Source organism: Crotalus tigris, unplaced genomic scaffold, assembly GCF_016545835.1.
Source record: "Crotalus tigris isolate CLP2741 ecotype Arizona unplaced genomic scaffold, ASM1654583v1 scf7180000018081.1164505, whole genome shotgun sequence".
Lineage (NCBI taxonomy): Eukaryota > Metazoa > Chordata > Lepidosauria > Squamata > Viperidae > Crotalus > Crotalus tigris.
In genome coordinates this window covers 282,330-299,878 of record NW_024096813.1, presented here as the reverse complement: position 1 = coordinate 299,878, position 17,549 = coordinate 282,330, and the positions used below count along the sequence as shown (strand labels likewise).

General features: G+C 34.2%; 1 protein-coding gene across 3 annotated transcripts in view; it reads left to right on the top strand.

Annotated features, from left to right (window-relative positions):
- Positions 1-17,549, top strand: part of SRBD1 (S1 RNA binding domain 1) — a 157,989-nt gene that overhangs the window by 55,139 nt on the left and 85,301 nt on the right. For all 3 annotated transcript variants that reach the window (XM_039347469.1, XM_039347468.1, XM_039347466.1), the window contains exon 15: positions 7,666-7,757. In XM_039347469.1, coding sequence (XP_039203403.1) covers positions 7,666-7,757 — 92 coding nt within the window. The remainder of the gene's footprint in view (positions 1-7,665; positions 7,758-17,549) is intronic.

Sequence of the window (17,549 nt, the reverse complement as noted above, 5' to 3'; positions counted from 1 at the left end):
CACACTATGTTTTAATTTATGTTGAAAGCTTTATCATCTTCTGTGCTTTGTGAGAATTGCTCACAATGGCAAGCAGTAGCATTAGAAATAAGCTCTACATTATTGCAGTTTTCATGTTGCTTTTGACTGAGGGTAATATTGAAAATCTGTCCTCCTTTTGTGTATGCATAGAGATACATAGTTGCAAATGTGTGTTCTTTTCACTCACCTGTACAACATTTACAGGGCATAATCTTGGAAACATATTTTTGCAAAGCGTTTGTATTGCTTTATGGGGAGAATAATGAAAAGTGATGAGTGAGCTCAAGTAGGGATTTAAATCCAGTTGAGCATATATGGGAGTGTGTTTGTTTCATAAGAGGGATTTTCTTTTTTAATTTAAAGCTTTGAGAATCCACTCAAAGAAAAGAGATGAATGAGATGGAGTGATATTTTGGCATGTGCACAGAGGATGTTTCTAACAGGGACTCTGAGTTTTGACCAAGCAAATGTGCTTGTTAGGGGCAGCTAAAATACATTGAAATGAGAAGTGCTATAATATCACATAGTAAAAGAATAAGATGTTGAGGCGCTAAAGAAATTATCAAAATTGAGTGTGTGGTGTTTCATTTACCTTGTATATAAAAAAGGTGTTGTTTTCACAATGATGACAAATGAAACTGACTACTCACATTAGGACTGCTGTTGAAAACCACCTGGAAACTAAATTGGTATAGAATGCTGCAACCTGCTTGCTAGTGGCCAGCATTTTTCAGGACAGTACATACAGTATACTGCAGGCTCTGAATGTAGTGCCAGTGGCGGTGGGTGTTGTTTATTGGCTTGGTCTTTTCCTGGCTATTGCCAGGACAAGTCCCTGCAGTTTTCTTGACAAGATTTTTGGAAATTGCCATTGATTTCTTCCTAGGGTAAAGAGAGAGCAACTGGCCTAAATTCTTGCCATGTAAATCCTTTGCCTTGCCATATCTCTTTTCTATTCTTCATTTGTTCTTTCTTGTACACCATTCTCCATTATTCAGTAAGCCTTTATGGTATACTAGCTTCAGTACATCTTCTTTACTGTCCTTCAGATATTCTTCCAATGCCCTATTTTCTTCTTCAGCTATCTGGTTCATTTGCAACATGCCCACCTAATTTCTCCACTGAGTTTGGACTTTAAGATTTTCTTCACTCTCATGATATATTCACTTCTAACCTTGGTGTAGTGGTTAGAGTGCAGCATTGCAGGCTAACTCTGCCATAGCCAGGTGTTCTATCCTGACTGGCTCAAGGTTGACTTGGCCTTCCATCCTTCCAAGGTCAGTAAAACGAGTACCCATGTTGGAGGCAACATGCTGACTCTGTAAATTGCCTAGAGAGGGCTGAAAAGCACTATGAAGTGGCATATAAGTCTAAATGCTATTGCAATTCTTCTTGATTTCAGTATTTTTGATGTTGTCCTCCAGAATCTTTATGATATTTCCATAAGATATCTTGGTTCCTTTAGTTTTCACTGTTTTTCCCTGGTTGATGGTAAGGGAGGAAACATTTTTTTCAGTCCGAACTTCATTGAATATTTTGGCTGTATATCCAATTTTGAATAGCAAGTCCCTTTATTTTTCCATAAAGCTACAGATCTTCCATGTAAAGGATGTTGGGTAGCCTGGCAGGTGTTTTTGATGTTTAATAGCTGACTTTTCAGCATTGTTGATAGAAGAATCAGTGCAATGGCAACCAGTAATGGCAAGACTGAGTTTGAAAAAAACAAATTATATACATTAATTAATTAATTATGGTTTCATAAAAATATTTAGTATTTAAATAGATACAACTTAAAACCAAAAAGTACAGTCAAAAATGTGGATGGGGTGCAAGTTAATCTAAAATAGGATCTCCATATTTTAGCAAAGCATGCTATAAAATTACATCAGTTGTTAGAAATAAGATTTATACAGATGACAATAAAACATAGTATTTTATTGCAACATATCAATATGGTAATAGAGATATTCCTTATAGAATATAAAATTCTCTTTATAAAATACAAGGTTGTTTTGATACCATTCCTGTATATGGGAAATATTTTTTTAAAAAGTGATGAAAGTGATACAGAGGAAGATTTTGCTTAATAAATTTAGTTTAAAAGCAGTCTTGATGGAGAGTAAATTGCATTAGTTTGGTAGTTCATGTATTTATAAACCAATTTGTCCAGTGCTGATCTTAAATATTGAAGCACTCCATGTTTTCGTAGTATTGTAGTTAGTCACCAGATGGTGCCAAAACAACACTTTTAGATATCTAAACTCTGATATAACCATTATTCTCTTCATGCCAGTGTTTTTTGATTTAGCTTCTTTATGCATTATTCAAAAGGAAATTATGTGAAGGTGTTTGAATGAATTTTAGCTAAACAATAAGTGAAAGTATGACTTTGAAATCTTGTGTAGGTAACACGTCAAATGATGCAAAGGACACCAAATATGGGCAACAAACTAAATATTTATTCTTTAAAGAAAAATACAATATTAAGTATACATTTCAAAGACTCCAACATTGTTGTATATGTGTAAAAATAGCTTTGGAATATATTTTAAGAAGAAAACAGGAAGAACAAATTGCCTTAGTACACATATGAAATCCAATATCACATTAGAGTTCTGGCAATGGATTTTTCTTCTCCCCACTTTCCTGAAATCCTGGCCCTTTGCTCTGAAAGGTTCACAGAGAAAGTAGACAGTGTAGCTACAATGATGTGTAATAATTTTTATTTTGCATTTGTGTAGTCCAGTCACTATGTCATCCACATGTGTGGTGATCATTATAGAGAACATATTGATTACATTTTTCTCACCACTGTTACAAAATACATTTCACACAGAAGAGTTACAGCTAATAGCTTTTTGTTATTTTTTTCTCCCCTTTCTCTAAGCACGCATATCTTTGATGACCATACAAATGGATTTATAGATCTGTAGGAAACTTTTTTTGATGAAATGTTTTCTCAAAGCTATTTTAATTCCATAGGTCAATTTTTGATGTCACATATATTGTCATTTGAGGACATGTCTGACAGAGCAAACCAAGCAATCATATGCATTAGGTATGGCATTGCCATTATGTAAACTTTTCAATGGGACACTATATTAGACTTCGTTTACAAAATTCTCAACTCGCATGGCCTTTGAATAATAATTTTGAATAAGTTTTATGTAATACAAAAGTTATTTATTCCATATAATGGAACTGATTCCAATAAATATTTTCTACTTCACTGTTTTATATATTTTAACTTTAACTATGAGTAAGACATACAGAGAATGCCAAATTCATCCTCAATTTATTTTGCCATTTTAAAACAGATTAAAACCCAGGTGATATACACTTTTTTCTTGCATTATTGCTAAAATTTATTTAAATGATTGTCTTCCACTTATTGAACTTTAAAGTTAAAATATATATACTGAATTAATTCTAGAAACCTGAAGACTTAAAGTCTCTTAAAAGTCTAAACTGTTATTGTTTGTTTATCACTTGTATTCTAATGTGTGAAGTGCTTTATCTTTATCTCATTTCAATGATCTGCAGTATTATCTTCATCAGTATCTCTCTGCTGAGGGCAAGCCATGTTCCAAACACAAGATTCTGTGCTTGAATTTCTCAGACCAGATATATCAGTAGCTCAATACAGAAAATAATCCTTTGCTTCCAGCAGTTGAATGCCTTGAATCCAAAATAAATGTTGCCTGATCCTCTCTTCTGGGTGGTGAAGGAAAGCTTTCCACAGTGATTATAATAATTTAGTACAGATTTATCCTGCTCTTCCTCCAAAGAGCTCTGATTATAAATCTGAGTTCTCCACACCCTGCTTTCAATTAATCCTACTGTCAAGTAGAACTGGATCGAGATGACCTAAAAGTGTTACATGTAGATGAGGATTCTGGTCCTAGTTCAAAGCTATTCAGTATCATGATTCCGCAATTGGATGTTTGAACCATAATTTGTAAAATTTCCAGTCTAGTTATTTAAGAATTGGAAGAATGATAATCCCAATAAACATGAAGAGATCAAGATGAGGAAGATTGCTCTGGAGACTGTCCCAAAGGTGCTTTTTCCAAAAGGCAACAGCATTCTCTTGTTCTTTTTTCTCGGAAAATTTTTCACTTATCATCCAAGAAGCTTTTTCAGCTTAGTTCAGAACTGAAGAAGCTTCTTGAATGAGAAACGAAATGTTTTCAAAGGAGAAAAACCAAAAAAGTCCAATTGCCTTTTGGAAAAAGCACCTTTGGGATAACCATGACCAGAATGATTGAGACTCTCCATAGACATTTTGGTTTGGAGACTGCTGCTTACCAATAATAATTTTTATAACAGCATTCCATGATTTTAATATCCTGTGGAGTTTGTCATTCTCTGATGAGGAATCAAAAAATATATACACACTTTTAAAATACAACAGCATAGTATTCTTATAATTTATTATCAAGCCTGCAAATATCTGCTCTTTGATAGTCAATTTTCCTGATCCTTTTTTTTGTTACTCAGTTCAGTTCTTAATGTTTCTAATATCTTAGAACCACAGGAAAAGAAATTAGAAGAGATGGTATACTTTCCAGTTAGATTTAGTTGTATCCACTGAAAAAAAGTCAAAATGTCTAATTCCCAAGTTTCATCCTTCCCATGTTTTATTCCACTTTAAGCATTACCCAGGATCAAAAGATTGCCATCTGTGATTGCTGGTATGTTGCTGGAAGCATGTGTAATTGATAACTGTAATCAAGAATAGTTAACCCTCCTTCTCTCTCCCACCCCCATCCCTGCCTCAGTTGACATGGGCAGGTTTACCTATGTGGTTTGGAAATAAATCATGGTAAGCCTGTAAAATCTTGGCTTAGGAGGGGATGAAATTAATACATATTTTTTATAAATGTGCCCTTCTATTCACAATATCATCCAGTTTCATGGGAGAGTTTTCAAATTTGTGCGGCAATAAATGTAATTACTTTGGAGCTCGGCATACTTTTCATCAAAAGTTATGAAAGTTCCTGCTCAGTATTATTTTTATTTTTCCAGCTAGTAATTGGGCGAAATAATTAACATTTCTATATTGTATTTGCTACTGTGCATTTTGATATACCAGTTGCATGTTATGCATGTTTTGCAGAATAAAGTAAAAATTGCATTTCTAGATTAGAGTATTTTAAAATAATTTACATTCTTTGCTTGAAAGTATGTTCCATTTGTTCTAATGTTTCACATTTGAAAAATTGGAAGAGTCAATATGATGCAATTAGGAAACTTAATATAAGTTTTATAAAGATATATAATGGAAATATAAACAATGTCTATTTCCATTGAAACAGTCCCTGTTCTTCTATTTTATCATTCTATTAATGTTTATTATGAAATTTATTTAATTTGTCATGAGTAGTAAAATAACATGTTTAAATTGAATAACTTCATTATTTAGATTTAGAATAACATGTGTATAAAATCAAGTGGCTTGGACTTTTGTTTACTGGTTTGGTTTTGTTTTTAAAGCATTCACAACTGTGGCAATAGTGATGTGAGGATAAAAGGACCTTATTATGAGGAATAGTGATTTGATTATTTTTTTTTGCTATTGTGTTAATCTGCGGATTCTCTTCTTATATGCTTTATTTAAAAGACAGAATGTATTTTTGAAAGCATTATCAGCTGTGTTCAGAAATAATTGACAATATGCTGAGAGAAATTACTGAAAGGTGATTCCTTTTAGACTTCCTAAAGAAAATCTTAGGACACATTTTCTGTGCAATGGTTTTAATACTGCTGTGTCGGCTCTTTTTATTCATCATAATTCAACAAAAGTAATCTGGGTTTTAGCAGTCTAGAGCAATTTTAAATGTGATACTAGAATCTTTTTTTGTAAATTGTAGCACAAGGTAGCTTGTAGAAAAAGGATTTTCTGAAACATAGTAAATGCTTTGATCAATGTTGAGTACACTTTTTATTAGCAATTTGGAAGGGCAAAAGCTAAACAAAGCAAAACAGGCAATATAAATTAATTAAATTAATGACAAATGGCTAATTATTTCAGTAACTTGTAAAAGTTAATTTTTCATGTCATTTTTTTTACAAGAATAAAATGCAAGGTAACTGGATCATATTCCTTAGGTATTTTCTTAAGTAATCTTAGCTATTGAGAAGAATTTCATACACACACAAACACACAAATTATTTTTTAAAAACAAGATTTTAGTTTTTTCATGCACCTCTGTGATTTTATATGCCCCATACATTTGTTCAGAGGCAGTTTATATTATTTTATATTGTATTAGTGTATTATAATATTTTGTACTATAACATTTACACTTAAAATATTTAACAACAAATGCTTCTTTATCAACAGAAGCAATTGTATGCAAGTTGTATTTTCAGTAAATGGATAAAATTGAGTCCAGTTGCCTCTGACCCATAAAACTTGAAGGGCTGGTTCTTTTCTATGAACAGAAATGCCATTGTTTTCTTTCTTGTGCATTCAGCCTGAAAGTTTGCACTAGTAGGTGAAAAGGAATTCATCTTGTCTTAGCCAATCCCCTCTTCTGGATTTCTGTGTTAATCTTTTTAAATAAGATTCAGCTCTGATCCTTATTTCAGTTCCCCTTTGCATCTGCCTCTGTCTAAAGCTGTAGAGGCATTTGAAGGCATCTCAGCAGTGGATAACTGATAGTCATGCCATGTAAGTTTGCATTTTGTGTTTGTAACTTCAGCTGTTAAGGCTGGCCTTCAGTGATGCTGTGATTCGGATAGCTTTCAGAGGAGACTTGGTTAGCTTTTGAAGGAGATAGTGGTGGGAGTTATTGTAGAGACTACGAAGAAGTAGTTGGTTCTATCCTAATTTAGGAAAGGCATGTTTAATTTTATATTGGGGGAATGTTGTAATATAAATATAAGTTATATTTGTATAACCTTGTTATGTGGATGCGTACTGCCTTTTTGAAGTGACAGGCGTGTTATTGCTGCAGATGAAGAGCTGCTGTTAACATTAGAGTTACCTACAATTACAGAACTATAGTTCAAAATTCTAAATGCATCAATGAGAAACTCAGTTATTAAATGTTCTGATGAAAAGGAACCTGTGCTTGTCACAATCATGTCATTCTGGCTTTTAGATAGTGGCCTAAATCTATAAAATAATACAACTTGAATTTAGTTAATGATTGCCTGCTGTTTTGTTCTTTTCAAAGATTGTATTTATTTTATCTAGAGATCTATATTTCTTCGATCTGTTTTACTTCAACTACAACTACATATTTGATGTGTTCCAAATACAATGTTCACTTAGAAATAGTATGAAAGTTATGTAGCCCAAGATATTCTAAAGCAGGATGTAATGTTGTCAGATTTGTTCACAAATCTTACTGAAATAAGGCCATCTACGCAAGTGAAAGTATTCTAAACAGGTGATATTCACATGAATTTGGTGTTTCGTATTCAGGTTGTGAAGAATGAAAATATACCACATATATTTAAATTTGGGAATACACACAAACAAACACAAATCTTGCCAAGTTTCTCTTTTAGATAATGGTTGGTGCATTTTTGTCTCTAAGAGAACTCTGTTTTTCTCAACCTTTGGTTTTTGTTGCTCATTTTTTTCATCAGTTATTAAAATAAAAGATATGTTCTATGCTTTTTATTTTACAGCATTACCAATGAAGCAGGAGCCTCCATATATAGTGTTAGTCCAGAAGCTTGTAAAGAGATGCCTGATTTAGATCCTAACCTACGAAGTGCAGGTAGCTATTGCTTATATTTTTACTCCTTTCAGAAACAGAATATATGTGTGTTGTAACCATTAAAAGAGTGACTTGAGCTTTAGACATAGAGATATTCTCCTTTCGTGAGTATTTACTGAATATGAAATTCTGAACTAATACTTTTATAAAGCCATACAAATAAATTATAGGTGGAATAATTTCTTTTGTTTACAGATCTTGACTACATTTGTTGGCTAATCCAACATATGCTTGGGAGAAAAATCTCATTGTTTACATGCTGTTACATGCCATTTACATATAGCAAAATGTATCTAATCCTATTATACATAGCATAGCATATCTTCTGTCTCCCATTGTAAAGGACTTAAGTACACAATATTTTTATTAGACTTTATTTTATTATACCTGCTTCTTAAATGGGAATAACTAGAATAGGGAAATTAATAGAGGACGGATGAATGATGAGTGATACATTTTTCTTTCTGTTTTAATAAGGACACTTGAGACCCACATACTTTTATAATAATAGAAATTTTCAGTCTTCCATTCTTTTTTTTTTATTTGCTTCCTTTGAAATTTTGGCAGATTTAAATCAGAAAAAATAGACAGTACAGAACGAGCTGAGGCATAAATGACTTGTAGTTTTGTAAACCAATTTCAACTTGAGTAAAGAAAGTTTTGTAGGACTCTCTCCTTTACATAAGCACTATAATTTTTTCTTAGTATTTCCACTGGCAGTCAGAAACATACGTGAGCTTACATAATGTTATTGAAATTGTGGTTAGAACTCTGTATCTTTGAAGTTTTGCAATTTGTTTCTACATTTTTCGTGATATGTTTCTAGATCTATCTCTTTCAGCAGTTTCTAAACTGGAAATTTATATATAAACATTATTTTAAGCCATAAAATATTTCCTCATCCATTATGTAGTCTTCTTAAGAAGCTATTTAATTCCCTTCTAAATCAAAATGCTATTAACCTTTTGGCTTTGATTCTCTATTCTAACCCTAAGTTCTCTTCTGGCCAACTATATTATTTTTCTTTTATATATGTTTTTATTAAAAGTTTTAATTTTAAACAATCCATGAATGAATGAGGCATTACTTCATAACAGAGGCAAAAATGGAAGATGCCTGCTATGACCTGTGTTGTCAGAGAGATTGGAAAGAAGTCCAGAAGTTACGTTTAGCATGCTTTTTCTGCCTTATTATGTATTGAGCTGTAGTGAACATGCATACCTGGCTGAATTGGCTTTCAGATATGTGAATATTTTAATCACAGATATAGACTTTACCGTGTTTTTTAATTAAAACTGAATAAATATAGAATATATTAGAATGTATGAGTTATTTAGTTCTATTGATTTATCTCTCTTCAGGAAGATTTCATAAATGGAACTTAGGGAGTTTAAGGTCAAAATACCAGTTTACTTCTGCTGCCAGATAAACTGATGCACTCAAACTATTTGAGTGCTTTGTATTATTAGTGATCTAGAAGCTCCTGCTTCGGTCCCCATTTCCTCTGTTTCTGTAGTTCAAACCTAATAGCTGCTAGGAATCCAGATAACAGGTGTAATGTGCTGTGCTCTATACCATGAATATTAAAGTTCGAATGCTTCTTGTAACGATTAGGGATATGGAAGTATGGTGGAAGAAGGAAATAGCACATGCCTTATCTAGACAGAGCTGAATGCCGACCAAAGATAAACAGACAAATTCTATGACCCAAGAAGCCTGGAGACACCATTTTAATGTTGGGAGACTTGTGAGAAGAGGTAGAAGAAAGAAAGGATGAATAATTAATAGTTGTAGAAAACTGGCTTGAAAATTATTATTTAGTAAAAGGTACAGTACATCCCAAATGTTTTTGTTCACAGATTTGTAAATTTCTGAAAGAGAATGAAATTTCTACTAATTTGCAATCATATAGATGAGTGTGCTGTAATCCCAAACAACTGTTATATGAGAGTAACAAATATGAGAATTTCTTCCTACATCATTTCTGAAATCTTAATTAGCATCTTTCTTCCAGATGCTGGTGATGTGTTAGTGATTCCAAACTGCTTTTACTTGAAAATAAAATAATCATTTTTTTAATCTGGAAGTAGTTAATAAGTAGGTATAAACAAAAGCATTCCGAATGGACTGTTTTAATTTAGTTGGATTAATTACCCTGAAGCACCATTTATTTTCTTTCTTTCTTTCTTTCTTTCTTTCTTTCTTTCTTTCTTTCTTTCTTTCTTTCTTTCTTTCTTTCTTTCTTTCTTTCTCTCTCTCTCTCTCTCTCTCTCTCACACACACACACACTCACTCTTTCTTTTCTTTCCTTCCTTCCTTCCTTCCTTCCTTCCTTCCTTCCTTCCTTCCTTCCTTCCTTCCTTCTTTTTCCTTTTTCCTTTTTCCTTTTTTTGGGGTGGAGAAAGGAACAGAACCAGTGGAAAGATTAGATGTAAACCACATTCTTAAAATCCTGGCCTAATTCAGAAAGGTGAAAAACCCACAGTACTCAGAAAAATCATAGACTTGGGGAAAGTCTTGAGCATTCTTTTGTCCAGTCTCCTGCATTCCCTGAATTTTTCTTTAAAGACAAGGAAAAGTTCACTTTCTTGATAGGAACTTGGGTCTCTTTTCAAATTGCTATTACCAAGATCCTAACATTTCAACCAAGATCTTTCCTCCTTTGATTAATATCATTAGTTGTAGTTCTGCTTTTTTAAAGAGTGAAATATATCTACTCAGATCCTGGAGGTAAAGATACAAATAATGGGTAACTCTTCAGCTATTTGATGAATGCTGTTGTGTCTGTCTTCAGGGTTCCCCTTTTCATGCAAAACATAGTTGGTGCCTTCAACCTGTTCCTATAGGATTTGTTTTCCATATCTCAGACAATATTAAATTATATATTCTACCTATATTCCATGTCACCTATGCCACAGTTTTCAGCATAAGAAAATGAAAACATTATTTCCATCTTTTAAAAAGTCATGTTTTCATTTAACACAATCTAAAATTTTACATTAGCCTTTTTTTGTAGCCATATGCACTGGTTCGTGTACAGTTTATGATTAGTTGTAATATCACAGTAATAAGGCAGGATCATAAATACATGCACACTACCATCATCCTCTGTAATCCATTCTCCATACTTACAGGACAAATGAGAAAACTAATGCCAAAAAGTCAGCTGTGTGCACTGCAAAAAAATAATAATTTGTGGCCACTTCTTGTCCTGATCCACATTTGTGCTAGTACAACATACAACTTAAAAATACATTTTCAGTATTAATACATTTATATGGCTGTGCTTGAAAAATATTGGAATAATTCCCAAGTTTTATTTTAAAAGCTCCATGATTGCTTCTCTTGAAAAGAATATAATATACTTGCAAGCACTGCATAGTATGTGTTTGGTTCTATAGGATAGAGAACAGATATATAGTGAACTAACTTCTCTGCTTACGTAATTTCAGCAGCAACTGTTTAAGTGGTGCATTTGTTTTAGCTACTGAATACAGAAAATAACTTTTTTTTTAAATTATTCTTTTATTTTTTCACCATAATAACCTGAAGCAGTTGTACTGCTGCCAAATCATGGAGATGAGCTGCCTTAAAACTGAATGTGGTAATGGCTGTTATGAATTAGTAAAATTATTGAAAAATTGCCCTGTGTGTTTTGATTGGCAGTTTCTGCATTGGTTTAAGAATTCTTGCTATCTGAAGAGTTTTTCAGCACAGTTTTCAATTTTGTTTTACAGAATAACAAATGCCACCCTTTCCACAAATTTCTGCATGTGCTTTTTTTAATATAAAAAACCAAGCTAGCAACTCTGTGCTTCATTGCACTAAATCATAGAAAATAATATGGACAAGCCACAGTACAAAATTTTCTTCAGACTTGGATAGGAAAGGACATTTCCTCTTAGTGACAGTGACATTTATGCTAGCCTGTCTCAAAAATAACTCCTTGGTAAAGCTTGTCTATGTTACTTGTATAAGTCAGTGCAATGAAGCACGGGGAATACTTTCATTTTAATTTCCATTTCACTAGTTACATCAGAGATTGTACTGTATACTTTTCCCCCTTTGTTTCTCCCAACTGTGATGCCTGCAAGATGAACTATTTTTTAAAGTTAATAATGAGAACTGAGGTTTAGGTCCGGTATTAAAACAATGTATTCTCTTACAAGGTCTCTTTGGTGATATGCCTTCTTTTCTGACAAGTAATATTCATTGCAATTGTCTTGGAACTGTGTTCAAAATTTACCCAGCATGCTTTTTATTAAGAAAACATGTGTTTTCTTTAAAAGAATTATGCACAGATGCAGTATCTAAGATGTGGTAATTACAACAGCAACAATAACAATATATTACTACTAAATGCAAATTTGATACCTGCTCTCCCTGATCCTTGTTTGGTATGTTTTTAAACTGATTTGCATTTGGAAGCAACATGTGAACATATGACAAAAACATACAGTTTGATTAAAAACATGGGTCATCTTCTAGTTAAATCTCTTGCTCAACTGAGTTTTGCAATGCAATTTGTTTTGTCCAGGGCACTTTCAGATATGCGGGCTCCCAGAATTTCCCATACTAGATTTTGGGCAGTTAAACGCTACATAGATGGAGGGCACCCATGGTGGATAAGGGTGAGCTTCTTCGTTCTGATGTTGCCCTTTGAGATTCCCCTTGTAAATTCTCCAGTACAGAAGAGCTTTCTGCCTCCCAAGTTAATCTGTGCTACATACTGGTAGGGAGTGACTCCTAAAGAATCTGCAAAATGTTTTTTCTTCCAATTTTTTAAATTAATCCTATGAATTAGCACAGAACAAAACTGGTCATCTTCTTCATACTAACCCTCAGCTAAGTGGCAGTGTTTGTCTTAATCTTAATCTTAAAATTAATCTTCCTTTGCTTGTGCCCAAAGTCAGTGTAGGTAGCAGTATCTGAAAACATCACTGCAAATGATGAAAGACAGTTTGGTCTAGTGGTTAGAGGACCAGGCTAGAAAGTAGGAGACTGTGAGTGCAAGTCCTGCCTTAGGCATGAAAGCCATCTGGGTGACTTTGGGCCAGCCATTCTGTCTCAGCCAAATCCACCTCACAGGATTGTTGTGGGGAAAATAGGAGTAGGAAGATGTGTTGGAAAAGTTCGCCACTTTGAGTTATTTATAAAATTAATAAAAGTGGGATATAAACAAATAGCAGTTTGCCCAATAATTGCTTCATGAATATACCCTACCACATAGAATTACATAATGTTAGCTTATTAACATTACATAATGTTAGCTTACTAATCTGCCCTTTCCTCTACTTGGGCAAATGTTTCTTAGCAAATTTCCTTTAAAAAAAAACAATATTTTTGACAATCTAGCAATTTTGATTAAGAGACACTTTTAATTCTTCTGGTAGGGTGTCTTCATTTCATTCTATCATATATAATTGCAGTTACCAGGCATCTTAAAGTTTTCATTCATGTAAGATTTGGTTTGTTTTGCTATGATATGATAAAATAATAAATGATTATTTATTATTTTAGATGTAACATTTCTTTCTCCATTTCTCTTTCTGCATTACGTATACAGTGTTATAGGGATTGATTGTTCATGTTCATTTGCAATGTTTTAAAACTAGACAGCAATGTGTGTCAAAAATAACTCAAAAATATCACATCAGTCTTATGAATTAGAAACATTTGAAAAGTGAGAGAAGTGAGGAACAGTGAAAAGTGTAATGAATATATCTGCAGAATTCTTTATCATGAGACATAGTGATGGCCACTAATGTCAATAGTTTTAAGAGAAGATTGGGCAAATGTTATTGAGGTCATGTTTATCTGGTACATTGAGTCTTGAACGCTCAATGAAACTTTCAGATTGAGAGTATTTTACCTCCAAATTTCTTTTGCAAGTTAACTATGGTACATCTCCATATTTTGCTTTTGAGCAATCCAGAGGCATCTTGTTGACCATTATGAGGCAAGGTTATTCATGTATTCTTATATAAAACTTGGCATAGCATCAGTAGGCGAATGGTAGGGCGGAGCTATCTGAAATTTATCTGAAATTAGAAATGTTAATATTTTTGGGGTGCAACAGAGATGAACGTATATAATTTTTCTTTGTCTTGACGCTGTCCTGCATCAACAGAGGGATACTGTCAAGACAACAAGAAGTGATCGTACTGCTTTACACCACACTGATGAGACCACAGTTGGAATACTGTGTCAAGTTCTGGTCACCATGATACATAAAAGATGTTGAGACCTGGAAAATGTACAGAGAAAAGCAACAATGCTAAATAAAGAGGCTGAATCGTACAATGAGTGGTTGAGGGAGCTAGGTATATCTACTGAAGAGAAGGATTAGGGGATACATGACAGTTGTCTGCCAGTACTTGAGGGGCTGTTACAAAAAAGAGGGAATTGACTTATTCGCTAAGAAATTAGAGGACAGGAAAAAGAAGTAATGGGTAGAAGCTTGTTAAAGAGAAATCCAGCCTAGAAGTAAGGAGAAATTTTCTGACAGTGAGAAAAATTAATCGATAGAACAGCTTGCATCCTGGAGTTCTGGGTGCTCCATCACTGTAGGTGTTCAAAATTAGATTGAACAAACATTTGATTGGGATGGTTTAAGCATCTTTGAGCAGGGAGTTGGACTAGAAATCCTCCAAGTTCCCTTCCAGTCCTATGATTCTACAGTAACACCTTATAGCTGGAGATTTGGATGAGAATTGCTGTAGTTTAAAAGGCAGCTTTTGAGTGAAAGAAAAAAAAAAGGAGAGCAAAAGGTCACACAAGACAGCTTTGCTCAGGATTGTCAAGTCCCATCTGCTTGTCTTCTCTCCACAGGGCAGAATTCATTGGATTATTGTACACTCAAAAGTTCAGCAAACCACTTGTACTTTTCATTGCAAGAAAATGCCTTTTAGGTATTTGGGGCTTGTTGGGACTTTGAAACTGTCATGCTACAGGGGTTTATACCCTTGGGTGCTTCTACAGATAGAGACATACTGTTCAGAGCTGTCACATTGCCCCAAAAATGGAAGGAAAAGATTGGAGACAATATAATTTCTTCTGACTATCTCAGATAAAGTAAAATTGTTTGATGATTAGATGTGTGGAACATAGTGCCTTTATGTCTACTTGAGCTAATTTCTTTAGCTTCTTTCAAAGATCATTGCTCCCCTTTGGCTGCTCCAAAGCAAAGGTCACTTTTAGAAAACTTTATCACTGAAAAAGCTATAGACTTAACATCGAACTGGAGAGGGGTTGTTATAAGTGGATGAAACTTGTAGGTAACCATAGAGTGCCAGTGTGAATTAATGCAGGATTAGAAATACATTACCAGGATTTAAAAATATTATTAGACAAAAAGCTGAATAACTTGCTGTCATGTGCTATCAAGCATTTTCAGCACAAGTGCAAAAATGTAGTAGTTTCTTTGAAGACAACAAGAGTACATGTGGACATTTTAATACAGAAAAACCTTTAAAGATAGCCCCATGTAGAGTGCATTGCAGTATTCCAGTCAGGAGATCACTAGAGCATGAATGAATATTGAGGAGGACCTCCCCATCCAGGAACAGGCACAATTGATACACAACCCATAGCTGTGCCAAGGCTCTCCTAGCCAAGGCTGACTCTTGAGCATGAGCATAGGACCAGGAAGATCTCCAGATTGTGCACCAATTCTGTCTGAGGCAGTTCAACACCATTCAGAACCAAAGATGGATGGTCCCGTCAGCGTTCGCAGATAGAGCAGATAGGAAACAGATCAGGTGAGCTAATTCTCATCTACATTAGCAATCTTGAAAGAGTGAAAATACATCTCTCCCGCCATTTTACAGTCTGATAGGTTACGGCAGGGGTAGGGAGAATCGTTTCTGAATTTCGTTCTCTGCCTATTATCCAGGTGTGAATTCCTCCCCCCCATCTGATTGTTCCTTAAGCAGCATCTCTTCCCCAAATCTCCCAAGGTCATTCTTACATACATTACAGGTTCCTAGAACTGTCTAAAATGCAGAGGTACTCAGTTTCCTAGGGTTGCAGGGTTAGGCTACAACCAGTTGTGACCCATCCAGACCCTCACAGCTTCCAGGCATTGAGACAAAACCTCTACAGCATTACTCAGATGTCTTGGGGCAGAGATAGAAAGCTTGATAACCGTGCTCAAAGGAGAATGTTCCACCTTTTTTGAAATGTTGGCTTAGATAAGCTTTATAGGAAAAATCTTTACAAACATGAAATATGCTGCGAAACTTAGACTAATAATAACATTTATATCCCTTAAAGTACACTGCTTTTTTTGAAGATTTGGATAGTTAGCCCATTTTTGCTGTATTATACAGAGGCTACAGTACAGTTTACTCCAGCCTAGCATCCCTCAGCTATGTTAGAATTACGATTCCCAGAATTCTCACCCTGCTTACCCAGAACTCTGTGGGCTGGCTATAATAGGAATTGCAGTACCAGTTGGAGAAAGATTAAGAATTCTGAAATCTTATCAGACATTAATTATTTATAATGTGTGAGATTGTGGTGGTAGATAAATTGCATAAATCAAGCTAGCCAGTTTAGCTTAAGTCCAAAGAACAATGAGCAAATTCTGTTAGCAGAATACAGCTTCTTTGTTACTCTTGCAACTCCTTGCAGCCCTAAAATTCTGTTTTCAGGATAACTTGTGGTGCAGTGCCTTTAATTAAACCTTGGCAGCAACTATTGGAATTCTGTTGCTCCATCCATTGCACAAACAAGAATGTATCCTGCTTTTTTAAGGTACCGTACTTTCTGGATCCAAGCTATTGTATATATTTAATAAGCTGCAGTGTAAAGACATTCTTACTTGAGTGAGACTCATATCATCAAAATAAGCATCTGGTTTCTGCCATACTGTATCTAAATTCCTTGGACCCAAAAACAGAGGTTTATACCCTTCAGCCAGCACTGGAGGTTATCAAGACTAATTAGAATATTGCAATGTATTAACATTAGTTGTGGTACATTTGTATATAACTAAGCGAATGGGGTTGATTTTATACTGAATGCTCCCTTCAGACAAATTAAATGGGAAATCATTGTGTGTCCTGAAGCAAAAGCTTAATCCAAATCATATGAGACAGCTCTCATTCTGAAAACAGAGTTTTGAATCAAAGTCTATTGTGATTAAATTTGCATTCTTTGGAACTCATAAGAGTTTTTCCTATGGTTCCGTTGGGTAGAATCTGTTCTGCATAATTATTAGAAAACCTCAGAGGGAGTCAAAATATTGAGTATAATTTACACTTATGGTAGGGAGAAATAAGGCAAGAATCTTGACAAAATAAAATTAAATGATCTGTCCTAGTAATAGGATAAGTATTTTGCATATGCTACTATTCCCAGTATTGCAGCCTGCCACAAACGCTATAAACTTTGTAAAACGGTATTCACTTTTCAGATTAGTTTTACTGGTAATTTTGTCCTGAGTTAACAAAACTTACCAACTTGAACTTAATTTTGGATCCTTGTGATATTTAGATGGTTACCAAGAACAACAAATACTATCACCGATATGCTGCAAAATGTTTAAGAATTGGCTCTGTCAGCTCTGTTGCTGCCAACTGCAGAACAGCTGATTGGTGCACTAGGTTTCAAGGCTCAACATTTGCCTCAATTAGCTCACAAAATTCCAGAAAAAGTAACAATTGGCTCTTGCAAGCTGGTGAAAGCTGGCTCCAACACACTATTGACCAATATTATATGCATATGTTGTTCCAATTCCATTTTATTCTGCCAAAATATCATGCTGGAAAATTAGATTTATCTCCATTT